A 14,227-nucleotide genomic window follows, 5' to 3' on the forward strand; every position below is an offset into this window, starting at 1 on the left:
CACATTTGGTTAAAAACTAAACGGCAATAACTGCACTAGTTTCGCATCTCCATAATTGCTTTATTGAATTAAGCACCAGCTCAATATAATCAACAAGTGAAGACATGCTTGAACATAAACTGTATAAAATCTTAACACAAAAGCAGACCCTCCTTTACCACCCCACCCAAAAATCCATCTTGCAAGTGTAGAAAACTGCAGTCCTAGTTGCTCACTGTCCAGGGGCTGACAGGCTTTTGTTCATGAACTGCTTCTTGACGAAGCAAACCCACCACTGAAAGAAGAAAAAGTTGGTAAACTTTTCAGTCAAAAGGACACGTTTCAGTGTTAACTGCTGAAACCTGCACATATTTAGATTGTAGAAAGCAGCTTAAATCTAGCATTTGAGCCTGTATCCCTCCTGGGTTAGCTGTGTGGTGACCTAGATTTGATATTAAGTTGTATAAATCAGATAAAGGAGGCAGGAAATCAAGACAGGAACAACAGTTAATTTTCGTTCGCCTCTGATCCAAATATGAGCTATGCAAGTTCTTTTCTGTATTGCAACTTAAATCCTACTGGATGCATCAGACACAGTAATTAAGGAACAAGGGGTGCATTAGCCCTGAGACATTTCCCTTGTCATGTTCACAGACCGCAACAGCCAATCACTTTGGACATGCCAGACTTACCTTGCTGGGTTTATCTGTCTGGGGGTCAAACACACGATCGCATAGCCTCAAGCCAGTCTCCTGTCGGAGCTGCTGGAGGTAGGCCCTCATAGTCTCTAAAGAAGGATGAAGAGCAAATATTATCAGTCCAGCCACAGACAGCAACAACTACTGTTTAACAGCAGGAAGGCATGGCTTTAGTAGTCGACCTTCCACATAATATACTGTACAAAAAAAAAAAAAAGATCCAGGCATTTAGATTTAGGAGTAAGATTGCTGTAAAAGATCTGAGAGGATTCACTTGGATATGGAGTTCAGTAAAATAACTCGATATTTTCAGGAGTTTTTAAATAGGGTGGAATTCCATTAGTTTCATGTGTAACAGTTGGTACTTTATAAATGATAATCACATAAGTATAAAACAACATTTTCAGCCCCAGACCCCTAAAGCTTAAAGGTCAGCATTTCTATTTTTACCTTGAAATATAAGAGGTGTACAAAGGAACCAGTCTAATTCAGAGTCAGGGAATTTAAACAACATAACCAGTTGGTATAAATATGGTGAAATGTCAAGTTTGTTTTTACTTATTTACTGATAAACACCCTAAGGCAGACAAACATGTACTAATCCTAGCTTGTGGCTTCTTACCTTCCTCTTGCTTGTTTGCAGGTTTGACATACATAGCATTAAGGGGGAAGCCAGGTTCTCCAGGAATGGGAAAGTTTGTGATGCCCAGAGTGTACATCTCCTTTTCTCCCTGGCTCCTGGAGCTGCACTGTAGAGCCACATATCCCAATGGAAATAGTTTGATTATGTTTTCTGGTCACCTACTTGAATATATATATTTAAGTAGCTCATTGCTACAAGTGATGAAACTGCATTAAGCCCTTTGTGGGGATTTCAATTTACCTTCTGTAGTTTCTTTAGGCATTCAGAAATATAGAGTGTGACATAGATCAGTGTCCTGTCTGCCTCATTCTGAAAGAAACACATGTACACACACATTTTTGAAAAATTTATATAAAGCATTGAGGTTACTGTAATTTGTAGTAGTTAGGTCTCAGAATTGAACAGCCTAAACTATGCAAACTATGAAAAGATTGCACTGTTTGCAATCACAGGAAGAGGCAAGCCAGGGCATGTGGAAAAACCAAGTGCTCAGCTGCTCCAGAGAGTAAGAGAAAACATAGAGGAAAAGGGGCACCAGTGAGGTGCATACCTGCCTCCTTATTCAAATAAAACTTATTAAGCTACTTTAAAAAAAAAAAAAAAAATTATATGTTGATACAATGGTGGGGGCACAAATACAGCAAAACCACCCTAAGGTTTATGACTATTTTGGTCTCCTTAAACATGGAACACATGCAATCAAAACAGTGCAAATGTCAATGAATTGCTTACCTTGATTTCATAGTTCTTGAAGAAAACATTGGCCTTGAAGTAGTAGATAGCCTCGTCAATAATATCAGAATCTACGCCTAAAATTTAAAAAAGCAAAGAAGAAATCAACAAATTTATGGCTCTAAATTCAGTATTTGTGCATGTGCATATGTATGTGTCACTGTTAAAATGTCATTTCCCGTTTTGGCCATGCAGGCCTTTTTGCTACCAGCAGAGCTCCATTCTTGATTTATGAACTGCTAACAAGCAACTAGAATCACCCAATCACAAAATATAATAACTTTATTATTCAATAGCACTGAACCTGTCAAACCCCACAACACCATGGAAGACTGAAATGAACATTTAGGTGGAGTAGACACTACAAAATGCACCGTTTTATTACAGAAGTGCTCATAGACTCTAATGAAGAAGTTAGAAGTTGAGGATGAGCTTTTTACACCATATAAGGAAGTGTATCTGATGCATGTATCAGGAAATACAGTAGGGGTCATAACAAGATACAACCCATTGCCTAAAAATGACTTAACCAAATCAAAAAACACTACTATAGACTTCACTACAATTGATATGCGTTATGTGAAGGACATTATCGAGTAAAATATACTCGATAAATATTACACAAGTAAAATATATCGCATAGCCTTACCGTCTCCTCTGGCTGGTCCTTTAAACTGAGTTTTGACGGGGAGCAAAGCCATGTTCCCCACCAGCCTCGTTTCGGTGGCCATCAGGTTTGAGTGATACGCCTGAAAAATATTAAAAGAAAAAGTTGCTGTCACCTGATATCTTTGGGAACATTTCTGCCAGATAGCATCATTGCTACTATGCTAGCCTGGTTTAATAGTTATGTTACCGTAGAACCAAATAATAAGAAGTAGTATAGGCAGCGTGCTAAAACCTATTTGCAACAAAGCATCAAACGCGAATTTGCGCTTTCTGACATGTCAAACATCGTTAAATTGCGACCCAAATGGTTAGGTAATTAGCGAACTATGCTAACGTTAACTCGGAGGCCCCTCTTTTCCTACTCAGTGGGATTTCAGCGCAATATTTCTGCTCTAATCCTAGCAGTAAAGTTCTCTGCTCGTCAATAATAGTGTGTTCCTTCTTATTTTTACTCACCGGCATGTTGAATGATAAATATCAGTCCAACTGCTCAGCGACAGAAATATTCCAACACTTGCAAGATGCTGCTTCCGTGCTGTCCCACCCTTCGGCTTTACAGGAAGTGGCCACGTGTCATGTGGCGTATCAACCAGCCGGGGGCGCTAAATAAACACTTTACATCACACGGGCGGCAAAACGTGTATTTTGCGTTGCATTTTATTCAAAAAAATATAATAGCAATATTTTTTAATAACTGCTAAGCATTTAAATGCATCAAACCACTGTTTTAAAATATACTTTTAAATGAATAGCTTCATTTTCATCAAAAAAAAAAAAAAAAAAAAAAAAAAAAAAAAACATGAAACATTATTTATGATATCCACAATCTTCTTCACGTGTCCATTTCTCGGTATCCATCCAGTTACAACAAACAGTCCGATTGGAACTCCTTTGCCAGTCTTGCTACACAAAGTCTGTATTTGCAGGATTGGCCGTACTCCGCCTCAGCTGTTCGCTTTGTCTTGAAAAATGTCGTCATAATTTAGGTTAGCAGGCTGTTCCTCAACCTCCTGTAGGAAAACAAGGTACAGAACAAAAAAAAACTGGTTGATCATGAAAAGCTATATAATGCATCTCACACACACACACACACACACACACACACACACACACACACACACACACTATATTTATTATATAAATATATATTTATTATATATATATATATATATATTTATTTTTTTCCAGTTGTGTTTAATTGGGGTGGGTGGGTTGTGCTGTTTCTTCACCTTTGGCTCCTTAAACTCCAGGTCCTCTCCGTACTGTATTGAGAAGTCAATGTGTTGCAGTACTATGTTAATACCTTCTTCATCAGTGCGGTCAAAAGGGAGGAATCTTACTATACTGTAGTCATCAATCTAGATACACAAACAGATACTGTCTCACTAAAAACAGACAAATATATTAATAAAAATATCAATCTGGTCATAAACATGATGCAGTACCAAATCAAGGCCTTTACTTACGAGACCACAAATAGCTTTGGTTAGCTTCTTGAACTTTTTGCTTCTGATTGTGTTGGAGCCGTCTTCCATCATCGAGTACATGTCCGGGTCCAGGTATCTTTATAAAAAAAAAAAAAAATGCAATGCATAAAAATGTAAGCAAATTAAAACTAAGAATTGTGTCTTCAAACATGTTCAGGTTTTGAATAACATGAAAAGAAAACATTAATCTAGTCCTAGTACAGACGACAAAGGGAATTACTTTTGTAGATTTTGTGTGCACTTAACATTGTCAATTCATATGAAACTTACTTTTCAATCTCCTTCTTTGCTTTGGGGCTAAGCAGATCCATTTTGGTCATGATGTTTACCTGAGGAATCTCTAATGACACCATAGCACTGAGGGCAGCCATGACTCCAGAGATAAACTACAGTAGGAGACAAGTAAAAGGTGTGCTCTCACTATTACATTATGTTTGTGTTTGTACAGAAATGAAGTTAAAAAAGGAAAATCAAATAAATCAGAGGAAGACACTGTGAGACTGTTACCTTAAAAGACTCCACCATGAACTGCGAGTCAACAAGGAAAACTCCACAAACCCGAAACTCCCACTGCTGGAGCTGCTCCACCAGCTGCTTCATTACAGGAAGGTGTGTGTACAGCTCAATCTGCCCTGTAAAGAGAAGCCACGCTTCACACCAGTTCTATGAGGCACACACGGACAACCACTTTTCCAACGATAACATACCTTGTTCCAAGACTGAAATAATGATATATACACTCATCTGCCAATTCAATAGGTTTGTTACTCTCTAATGGCAGCAGCTCAACTACATTTAAGCATACAGACACGTTCAATATGCTGAAGTTTAAAGCAAGCATCAGAAAAGGGAAATATGGTATGGTTATTGATGCCAGACGGGCTGGTCTGAGTATTTCTGAAACTGATCTGCTGGGATTTTCCCCAAACAGCCATCAACAACCATCCGTAGGGTTTACAGACAACAGTCCAGAAAAAAAAAAAAAAGAGCGCCACTTCTCTGGGTGAGAATTCTTGTTCATGTATGAGGAGAAAGACCAGACTGTTTAAAGCTAATATGAAGGCAAGAGTAAACTCATATTCATTACAACCTAGGTTTACAGAAGAACATCTCTGAATGCACAACATGTTGAACCTTGAATCGGATAGGCTACAGCAGCAGAACACCACACCAGGTGCCACTACTGTCAACTATGACCAGGAAACTGAGGCTATAATTTGCAAAGGTTCAAGAAAACATAATTTAAACCCCACAGCCTACCTGAGTATTGCTGCTGACTACCTTATGATCACAGTAAACCCATCTTCTGACTGTTGCTTCTAGTAGGATAATTTGTCATACTACAAAGCTCAAAATCATCTCAAACTATGTCTCGCTGCATGCTCAATCATCCAGGTAATGAAATCCCAAAACATTGATCCTGTCCATCAAAACCATAGCACTTTCAGTGGGAGAAACATTATATCACTCATCCAAGTGCCTTCTTCAGTCTCAGATGGCCAAAATCAACGTTTTGGCATCTCAAACAAACTGACAAATCTGCAGCAATTTTGTGATGCTATCGTGTCAGTATGGTCCAAAGTCTATAAGGAATTCACCGTGTTGAATGTATGCCATAAGGAATTAAGGTAATTTTGAGGGTAAGTGGTCATGAGTGTAAATCTATTTTGGTGATTTTAACAAAATTAACAAATAACAGTGCCCAGGATATGTTGAATCCCATCCACACTCCAGCACAAACAACTGCACTGTGCTGAAGCTAACGGAAGTCTGGCTTCAACATACCCTCTTTGAAACATTTACCTGGACAGTCAAACAATATGTAGTCATCTTCCACGTGGCCCAGGCTTTCCTCCAGCCAATCAAAGTTGTTTGCGAAGTACTCCATGCAGAAAACCAGACCTCCGTTTGGGCCAAATCTTAAAGACTCGTCCTCCATCACGTCATCCACCTGAATAAGCTCACGAATGTCTGAGAGCAAACATAATAAAGTTACCATGTGGGTTGTGTAAAATAACTCCTATATGCTAAATGCTAAAGCAAGAATTAATGTTAGAGCCTAATTAAAAGCCATTTATCAGGGTTAATCGTATCTTCCTCTCTTCTATGGACACTACTATGTCATATAAACTAAAACTATGCTGCATTTACCTGCCATGACAGGGTAATCAAAGTGCTCAGCTGCTGGGTCCAAATTGACCACCTGAACCGAACGGTTTAAGGTCTCTGAATGCTGGACCATGGTGGAGCAGTAGGTACTCTGAAATGAAAATGAACTCCAGTAAACAAAAAGCAGATGCAGTCTGTGTTGAACACAAGACAACCTCATGCCTTAGCATTAGCCGAATAGCACAACAAGGTATTTCAACAAGTTTAACTGAATGAGTGATAACTTACCTTACCGCTACCCGCGGGACCCATCACTAGCTGTGCATAACGAGGCATTGCGCCTCAGTTAAAGAGAGCTGTGTAAAACTGGGTCCTTTTTGTCGCCAAAAGTAGCTTCGTAGAACTGTTCGTAATATTGATGCACTAGCGGTGGTGGTGCTTGTGCTTCTTCTTCTCCTTCTTTTTCTTCTTCGTCTTCTTGTAAGAAACATCTACATTGTATTAGCACTTCTGCCACCTATTGGTCAAAGCGTGGTTAACAAGCTTGGATCATTACTAAGAAATTTAATTGTTAAGTTATACACTATATGAAGACGTCTTTCTATTTAAGGTAAGACATTTCCGTCAGTAGAGACAGAATACAAGTCTCTCATAAATAATGAAGTTAAATAAACGTAGGAGAATACATACATTAAAAAGCTAAAACTATTTTTCTGAGCAGTTAAATAATTTCAGAAATTACTCTCTCTTTGTATAATATGTTTAATTTATGTAAAATAAAACAAAAAAAATAATGGGATAAAGGATAAAGTACAAAGATAACGTCATTACTAAACACTAGGGGGCAGCATTCTGTCGTCGTAGCTTCTAACCTGCATACCTCTAAGAGAATAAGAAGGAAAGGAAGTCGTTGCAAACCGAAACATTACCATCGGCATGCCAAGCAAGAGCAACAACACGCAAGCGATTGCTCCTGGTCTCCTAATTTGACTGAGCCTCTAAAAGCTGTCATAATTGGGGAGGGAAATGTCTCGATAGAGTGGATGGAGCGGATAGGTGAAGCTTTTGGAAAGAGCTTACCGACTGGAGGTGGACTTCTTATTATCAGGTGAGCTCTTTCATCATAGTCCGTCTTGCAAAACGTTTCAAATTACTTTGCACGTTACGTAAACAGTATTAGCTTCATTATGCTCTGTGCCACACTCTTTTGCTATAACTTAAGGCGGCCCTGCTAAGCCTGTCGTCAAAGAGTCGTTAAATGTCCCGTAAGAGCTCAGACTTAAAGAGAGAAGCTGTCCTTCTTTCACTGGTACATAAATAACTACAGGGCTCAATATTGTCTATGGTGGAGGAACTTCCAAAAGCCACGCACTGTCATTACCAACAGTAGCGGTGCTCATTAATGTGTTAAAAGCTAATCTACGCCAGCGCTAAACTTGGCAAGCGGGCGTTGCTAGCTGATAATAGCAACACAGTGAACGGAAGAATGCTACATGCAGGGACAAGTAGGCTAGTAGACTAGACATAAAGTGTCGCTACCCTATTTTTGTAACGTTTTGGTAAGAATGGACTGATCGCTGCTATTGCTAACAGGTCACTTAAAAACAAGCCTTTAAGTTCGCAGCTTAATTCCGTAAACCCACAGATTTGTGGCATTCACAGACTTGGGAATACATTAGTGGAACCTCATAGTCCGTTAAATTATATAGCTTTTACTAACATTTAAAATTGTAATTAGTGATCTTTTTTTTCTTCTCCCCCTCTGTTTTCCAGAGTTGTAGGCTATGAGTGTGGGTGATGGAGGACGGTCAGCATGGGGACTTGGACTACTTGATCCAAGATGAGGACACTCTCATTGAAGGTGTCAGCAACCAGGTCTTATTTGTGGTGGTGCTCAGTGTCGCCTTCCTTGCAGGCCTCCTCACTCTCCTCTGCAGGTAAGCAATTGTTGTTTAATAAAAGGAAAGTGCCGTTTTCTTTTTCTTTGGATGACAGGTGTTCAGGACCGATAATATATGCATATATCTGAGGGTTGTAATCATGTAGAATATTGCACTTTAGGGCTACTCGTAACACTGATGATGAAGTTCATCAGTGTTACCGTTTCATTACTGTGTTCACAGGCAGTTAGTGTATTAAAACTTAGCTCACTGTCTTGGATTTGCATTGTCATGCTCTGTTTCATAGTTTACGCTGACAAACATCTGATTGCCAAATCATCCTTTGACATTTGCAGACAAGAGCAGCAAAATATTCATCCTGAGAATCAGGAGCATGTTAGAGCCGTCCGACAACAGCTCCAGACCGAGCAGGTAAAGACGCAAGCGCAGCTCTAGCCTTTTTAGCCCTACGTATTACTTGGAATCCTTTGAGTGGTTTGAAACATCGCCTGAACATTTCAAACTCAGAAAAGCAGAGTTTTGAGGATTATATTTTAATTTGGAGGATGTCATCCTTTACTAAAACTATTATTTTGTTGGTGTTTAATTTCTATGTTATCTTAAGAAAGCAACCTCTAAAATTTATATTTATATCTCTGAAATTTAAAAGAAGCAATTAGTTTTGGCTCTAGAACTGGCAAAAGTCCAGAAGAAGGAACTGAAAAGGTTTAAATTGTCAAGTCACAACAGGAAGTTGCAAAAGGGCTGATTATAGATAAATATTAATATTCTTTTACAGCTAGTAAATGGTTTATAATTTTTATTGTTCATTTGGAGGGAATGACTCTCAAAATTGTGCGCTCTGTTATAACAAATGTGCTAAACGTTTTAATTTGTATGCTTTTGATTTCATTTTGCAGGATGAAAATCCCCAGGCTGAAGCCAGGCAGCAGTATTACACAGACATGTCGTGTCCTGTATGTTTACAGCAGGCTGTTCTGCCTGTGGAAACCAATTGTGGACACCTTTTCTGTGGTGAGATTATTGTACAGATTTCAGTAATGTGCACTAAACAAAACAATATGATTTCATTCTTTTAATCGCTTATTTCATTACTAAAAAAGTAGTACAAAAAGTACAAAATTTCTACAAATGTTGACATTATTTGAAAATATGCACATCAAGGAAAACATCATTTGAAGTAAAAAAAAAAAAAAAAAATTATTTTTTCTTTTTTTTTTTTTGTGCTTTAGTTTTACTCATGTGCCATATCCTGTATTCTTACACAGGCTCCTGCATCATAGCCTACTGGAGGTACGGCACCTGGCTGGGAGCTATTAACTGCCCCATCTGCAGACAAATGGTGAGTCTTTCAGTACTTGTTAAAATGCACACTAGGGATATTCATAAGTTGCCAGCTGTTCTGTATTCATATCTTTGAATGCACAAAAATACCTTAATTCTTTTTAGGCGTTTAGCTACTGCCACAGTTGTTGGAAATGAGTGTTAAATGGAATAAGTGATGTGTCAGTCAGAGCGGTGCTGTGTGACCTGTCACTGCTCTACATATATATATATATATTACCACCCAGTTGATTTATAATATCAACTGGCCGATATAACTATAAATGAGTACATAAAAAGAAAAACACATGGCAAATTTTGGGGAAAACTGTTATCTATGCCTCTAATGTTTCAGTAAAGGACTAGATGTTACAATCCCAGACAATGCATTGCTTTTAATGGAGAAAATCTTGAAGGATGGCTGTTATGAAGAAAGCAGCGCAGAAACTTTACCAGCAGCACACATCGTCGTGTGCCTTCTTTTACCCAAGCTAGCCTGCCATTTCCCCTGCTTAGGTTTAGGGATTAGAGATCTGATCTAAATTGTTAAATTTGCGACACATCGTCCGTAGTGGACCTTGGATTCATCGGGTGTTTCGGCCATTATCACTAGACTCCTCATCCAAGGAGGCCCTGCCAGGGTTGATCAGGCCCTGGAGTGTGTCAATGATTTATGTTAAAATTGTTTTTCTCTCCTTCTTTCTCCTGTTTAATTTTCTACAGTTTATTTTCTATCTATTCACTACAACTGAGAAATACTTACCTCTTTAGCATTTATGGAGCCTCATTTCTTCAAAGGGACAGAAAAGGTGACAGAGAGGAGTAAGACAAGTAAGATGAGATAAGATAGGAGAGAGCAGAGAGGAGAGCTGGAAGGAGGCGCCCGATCTGGCTTCCCACACCTCCCCGCCGGATCTGGCTGTGCGCTCTACCTCCCCACTGCCTACCAGAAAAGGGAAGAAGAGCAGAGGGGAGAAGAGTGGAACGTTTTTCATTCTTCTTTTTAGTTAGTACTACCATGAAGTTAACTGCACAGTCCCCAGGAGGCCCTGAGACAGCTGTAGCAGTCAACCAGCAAAACTTTTAATGTTATGTTTTACTCTTTCGACGCCCCCTGTTGAGGCAGGCCCGTGGTGGGCCTGCCTCATGCCAAGGATTGGTCGTGGTGATCAATCCTTGGCATGTGTATCGCAGTTAGCTGACTGCCTTAGCTGCCCAAGTGATGTCAGCCCTTTGTAGCCATAGCCTGTGACTGGTCCTCTCAGCAGTGTTAGCTAATTCTCTTATAGCCTGCCATTGTGCCTGTCCTCTGATCCCAATCTCTCTCAGCAGTTTTGCTGTTGTACTGGCAACAAAGCCCCCCCCCCCCCCCCCCCCCCCCCCCAAAAAAAAAAAGTGTATATATGTCAACCGATGTATGTGATTATCATCAATATCAGTATTGGTATCCTTCTTAAAAATATCTTTAATTTTTTTTTTCTTTTAATTCCAGGTAACATTGCTCTTTCCACTATTTCATGAGCACGCTGGTCCTCAGAGGGTACAGGATGGGGAAGCTGAACCTCAGCTAATATTAAGAGATATCAATGATTACAACCGCAGGTTTTCCGGCCAGCCGAGATCTGTGAGTATTTCAGTGATATTTATTTAGATTGGGGCTTTAAGTTCGAATATTCATTCTGTACAACCCAGAATATGGTTATATTTTAAGGGGGGGTGCTCATCTGATTATGACCTGATCTGTCTCCTTTGGTCTTGGGAGCTGCGGACTTCTCCATTGTATAACTCCTTCTTTGTCTCTGTGAGTCATAGTCTGAAACCCAACAACAGTTATATTCTTGATACAAAAGTTAGGAAAGTTGTTAAAGAAGTGGATGTTTGCTCTCTCTGCAAGTCTATCATGGGAGACATGTGAAAGAGAGGGGTTTAAAATTTGCAGCCATCCATGAAATGGCCGATATGATACTACCTTAAATGAGATAAACGTGAGTTATTATTGACAACTTTGTTTCTGTGGTTTACCTCAGTTTATGGACAGGCTGCGGGATGTGCCCACTCTGCTTCGTCACGCCTTTAGAGAGATGTTTACTGTGGGTGGCCTCTTCTGGATGTTCAGGATTCGAATTCTTCTCTGCCTCATTGGGGCAATCACCTACCTGGCCTCTCCGCTCGACATCCTTCCCGAAGCGCTCTTTGGTCTTCTGGGATTCATGGACGATTTCTTTGTAATCCTACTTCTCTTTGTGTACATCTCTATCATGTACAGAGAGGTGGTTACTCAGAGACTGAACGGCTAGGCCTTCTCAAAAGCCTCGGGAAGAGTGAAGTCAACATCTGAGGACGTGCAAAAAAACGGAATAAATGTTCTAAGAGCAGTTAGTCGATAATACAGATTTTGCTCTCGCTCTCTCTCTCTCTCTCTCTCTCTCTCTCTCTCTGAAGCCTTGGATGTTATTTTATCACAGGAGATGGGTTAGCAAAAAAAAGTACTCTCAATATTGACTCTGTATATAGAATTTACCATTCAAGATTCTAAGGTCATATGAGTCAGTACCAACAGAAGCAGAATATAAGGATGCAATGTAAAAATCTACTTGGAGTCAGGCACTGAGGTCAGTCAGGAAAGTCTTTCTTGCCTGTCAGTTTCCAACCTTAACTAAATAGTCAACAGTGCCATGAACGGGCATTTGGTTAATGTGTATGTCATCATTATGGAGACAATCGTGTAAAACTGTAATGTCTTTATTAAATGGATTTAAAGTCAACAGTCTACATTTGGGTTGTCAGTTGACAAGCAAAGGTGTGTTACAAGAACCCTGTTAATGGGGTTATTAGAACCTGCTTTATTCATTTATAGTTACGCCCATATTTCAGTGATCTGTAACCTGCATAACCATGACTTGAAACCAATGTTTGTGTCAAAATCACTAAAGTTTTTCACCTGGAAACGTCTAGATTTATTCATCCATTCTAACATGCTTCGAACTTTCCTGGGCTTACCCACGTGAAAATATAGTGAACAACACCAACCAGTCTGATGATGATTTCTCAGTTAGAGATGACTTTGTTTTTCAAGAAAAGAAAGAACTGATCAAAGTTCATTTTTAATCATCAGCTCACTCAAGTAATGAATGTTAATGTCATGTTTCAATGTTCAAAGATTATTTTAAGGATTCTCTTTTTTTTTTTTTCTTTTTTTTTCTTCTTCACATTTCAGGATCTTAATCAGTTTGTCAGTGTCAGTTCAGCTTCACGCACTACAGAGCTTTTCAGAACGTCAGAGTCTCTCAATCTGTCAGATTTTGAAATGTATTAAAGTCTTATTTATGTTCAAATTAAATTAATGTTCTATACAAAATGTGTTTTACTGAGGATATAAATAAATGGGGGATTACCAAACTGTTCAAGTGTAAATCCAGCTTGAACTTCTGACTGGTGCACAGTAAATATCTCCACCTCAACTTCTTTTATTATTTTTATTTTTTTTTAGTTGTGATTACTTAAATAGGTAGTGTTGTCTAGTGGAGCCAGAGAGGGAGACTTCATTATCTGCCCTTTTCCCTCAAAGTTACTGTGTAACCATGGTTACTTTTTGAGCAATGAGTCCAGGCTATTTGGTTTCTGGGGATTCAAGCCAATGTTTGATAAGCTTGTCATGGTAGGCAAAGTAAAAGGAGCAGGTTAACTGTAAATTTCACTGTATTTCAGAGATTTATATTACCAAAAAAGGAGACCAGCAGCTACCTCATGGAATGTCTTGTTTTAGGGTGTGCCCACATACCAGTATGTGTCATACTTGAGTACTGCTCCACTAGTGTCCCTTTCAGTTTAAACTAAAGCCAGAGACAGCAGCATATGTTGTAATGCTCCAGGTGAACTACATTTGAGAGGTTTTTTGGAAGTCCCACCCTGATGTAATCTTTATTTTGGAAGCATCATGCAAGGGGCACTTTGTGCACAGACTTCGTGTACATGCCAAAATGCATGTCAGAAATGTGTAAAAATGCTGCTTCTCTCATACAATCTATTAACATAATTTCAAAGATATCACGTGCACTCATTTTCTCAGGGTTAGTGGGATTCCATCTAAATTAAATGGAATTGTGGCAATTGCATGAAGAAATCAAGTGGTTTTCTTTTATAAATCATTAGTTGCTTTTGATGGGAATTTTTTGTGTGTGGTTAGACCTGCTCCAACTTTTTTTTTTTACAATAGAACAGAATAGCCCTTTATTGTCTTTGTGCATGTACAACAACATTTTTGTGTGGACTGATTCTGTGTGGATAATTTGAAAGCAAGAAAAATGATCCACATGTGAAAAAATATTCAAGACAGTTGCCAATTTTCGCAGGAGTGGATGTCCCCAAAAATCCACCCCTAGGTCAGACTATGCAATGCTCAAAGAAATTACAACAAACCTTAAGAGCTACAGCTCAACAACAATAAAAGCGCTATATAAATACAGGCCATTTACCATTTTACCATTTACCAATATCATCAGTTGAACAAGTTATTGAATCATATGTTGGACTTAGTTATTAACAAACTTTCTGTATTTTGGCTTAGTTTTCTTTTAAACCCCACTGGGTGTCTCACTGTGAGAAGTACCCTCTGGTGCTCTCTATAAGCATTTAGACTTATGCTTTTACGCAGCACTGAGTCAGCTGTATGTCTTCCCAAGCTTA

The 14,227-nt window shown here is 39.0% G+C and overlaps 3 protein-coding genes across 3 annotated transcripts; 1 reads left to right on the forward strand and 2 right to left on the reverse strand.

The window, feature by feature from the left end:
• Positions 1–39: 39 nt before the first annotated feature.
• Positions 40–3,318, reverse strand: arpc3 (actin related protein 2/3 complex, subunit 3). Its single transcript, XM_004538245.5, has 7 exons — positions 3,178–3,318; positions 2,702–2,801; positions 2,053–2,129; positions 1,561–1,629; positions 1,300–1,426; positions 672–766; positions 40–274 (listed from the first exon to the last, which is right to left on the reverse strand). The coding sequence occupies exons 1-7, from the start codon at positions 3,181–3,183 to the stop codon at positions 212–214; spliced, it is 537 nt and encodes a 178-aa protein (XP_004538302.1). The 5' UTR covers positions 3,184–3,318; the 3' UTR covers positions 40–211.
• Positions 3,319–3,362: 44 nt separating this feature from the next.
• gpn3 (GPN-loop GTPase 3) lies at positions 3,363–6,792 on the reverse strand. Its single transcript, XM_004538244.6, has 8 exons — positions 6,606–6,792; positions 6,360–6,468; positions 6,012–6,179; positions 4,716–4,840; positions 4,479–4,594; positions 4,188–4,284; positions 3,951–4,079; positions 3,363–3,731 (listed from the first exon to the last, which is right to left on the reverse strand). Exons 1-8 carry the CDS (start codon positions 6,651–6,653, stop codon positions 3,666–3,668), a joined length of 858 nt encoding a protein of 285 aa, XP_004538301.2. The 5' UTR covers positions 6,654–6,792; the 3' UTR covers positions 3,363–3,665.
• Positions 6,793–7,202: 410 nt separating this feature from the next.
• Positions 7,203–12,489, forward strand: rnf170 (ring finger protein 170). Its single transcript, XM_004538243.4, has 7 exons — positions 7,203–7,425; positions 8,091–8,254; positions 8,554–8,629; positions 9,118–9,232; positions 9,487–9,560; positions 11,034–11,165; positions 11,569–12,489. Exons 2-7 carry the CDS (start codon positions 8,115–8,117, stop codon positions 11,836–11,838), a joined length of 807 nt encoding a protein of 268 aa, XP_004538300.1. The 5' UTR covers positions 7,203–7,425; positions 8,091–8,114; the 3' UTR covers positions 11,839–12,489.
• Positions 12,490–14,227: the final 1,738 nt, after the last annotated feature.

Source organism: Maylandia zebra, linkage group LG7, assembly GCF_041146795.1.
Source record: "Maylandia zebra isolate NMK-2024a linkage group LG7, Mzebra_GT3a, whole genome shotgun sequence".
NCBI classification, from domain to species: Eukaryota; Metazoa; Chordata; class Actinopteri; order Cichliformes; family Cichlidae; genus Maylandia; species Maylandia zebra.

What these genes read in the sequence shown, in the direction of transcription:
- gpn3 (XM_004538244.6), bottom strand. Translation starts at nt 6,653, where the DNA reads ATGCCTCGTTATGCACAGCTAGTGATGGGTCCCGCGGGTAGCGGTAAG. An exon ending in CATATTGTTTGACTGTCCAG is followed by an intron (nt 4,841 to 6,011) that starts GTAAATGTTTCA and finishes TTCTCTTTACAG; the next exon opens with GGCAGATTGAGCTGTACACA. An exon ending in TGGAGTTTAAGGAGCCAAAG is followed by an intron (nt 3,732 to 3,950) that starts GTGAAGAAACAG and finishes GTTTTCCTACAG; the next exon opens with GAGGTTGAGGAACAGCCTGC.
- arpc3 (XM_004538245.5), bottom strand. An exon ending in TGCAAACAAGCAAGAGGAAG is followed by an intron (nt 767 to 1,299) that starts GTAAGAAGCCAC and finishes ATCCTTCTTTAG; the next exon opens with AGACTATGAGGGCCTACCTC. An exon ending in AGACAGATAAACCCAGCAAG is followed by an intron (nt 275 to 671) that starts GTAAGTCTGGCA and finishes TTCTTCTTTCAG; the next exon opens with TGGTGGGTTTGCTTCGTCAA.
- rnf170 (XM_004538243.4), top strand. Translation starts at nt 8,115, where the DNA reads ATGGAGGACGGTCAGCATGGGGACTTGGACTACTTGATCCAAGATGAG. An exon ending in CTCCTCACTCTCCTCTGCAG is followed by an intron (nt 8,255 to 8,553) that starts GTAAGCAATTGT and finishes TGACATTTGCAG; the next exon opens with ACAAGAGCAGCAAAATATTC. An exon ending in TTTCCGGCCAGCCGAGATCT is followed by an intron (nt 11,166 to 11,568) that starts GTGAGTATTTCA and finishes GGTTTACCTCAG; the next exon opens with TTTATGGACAGGCTGCGGGA.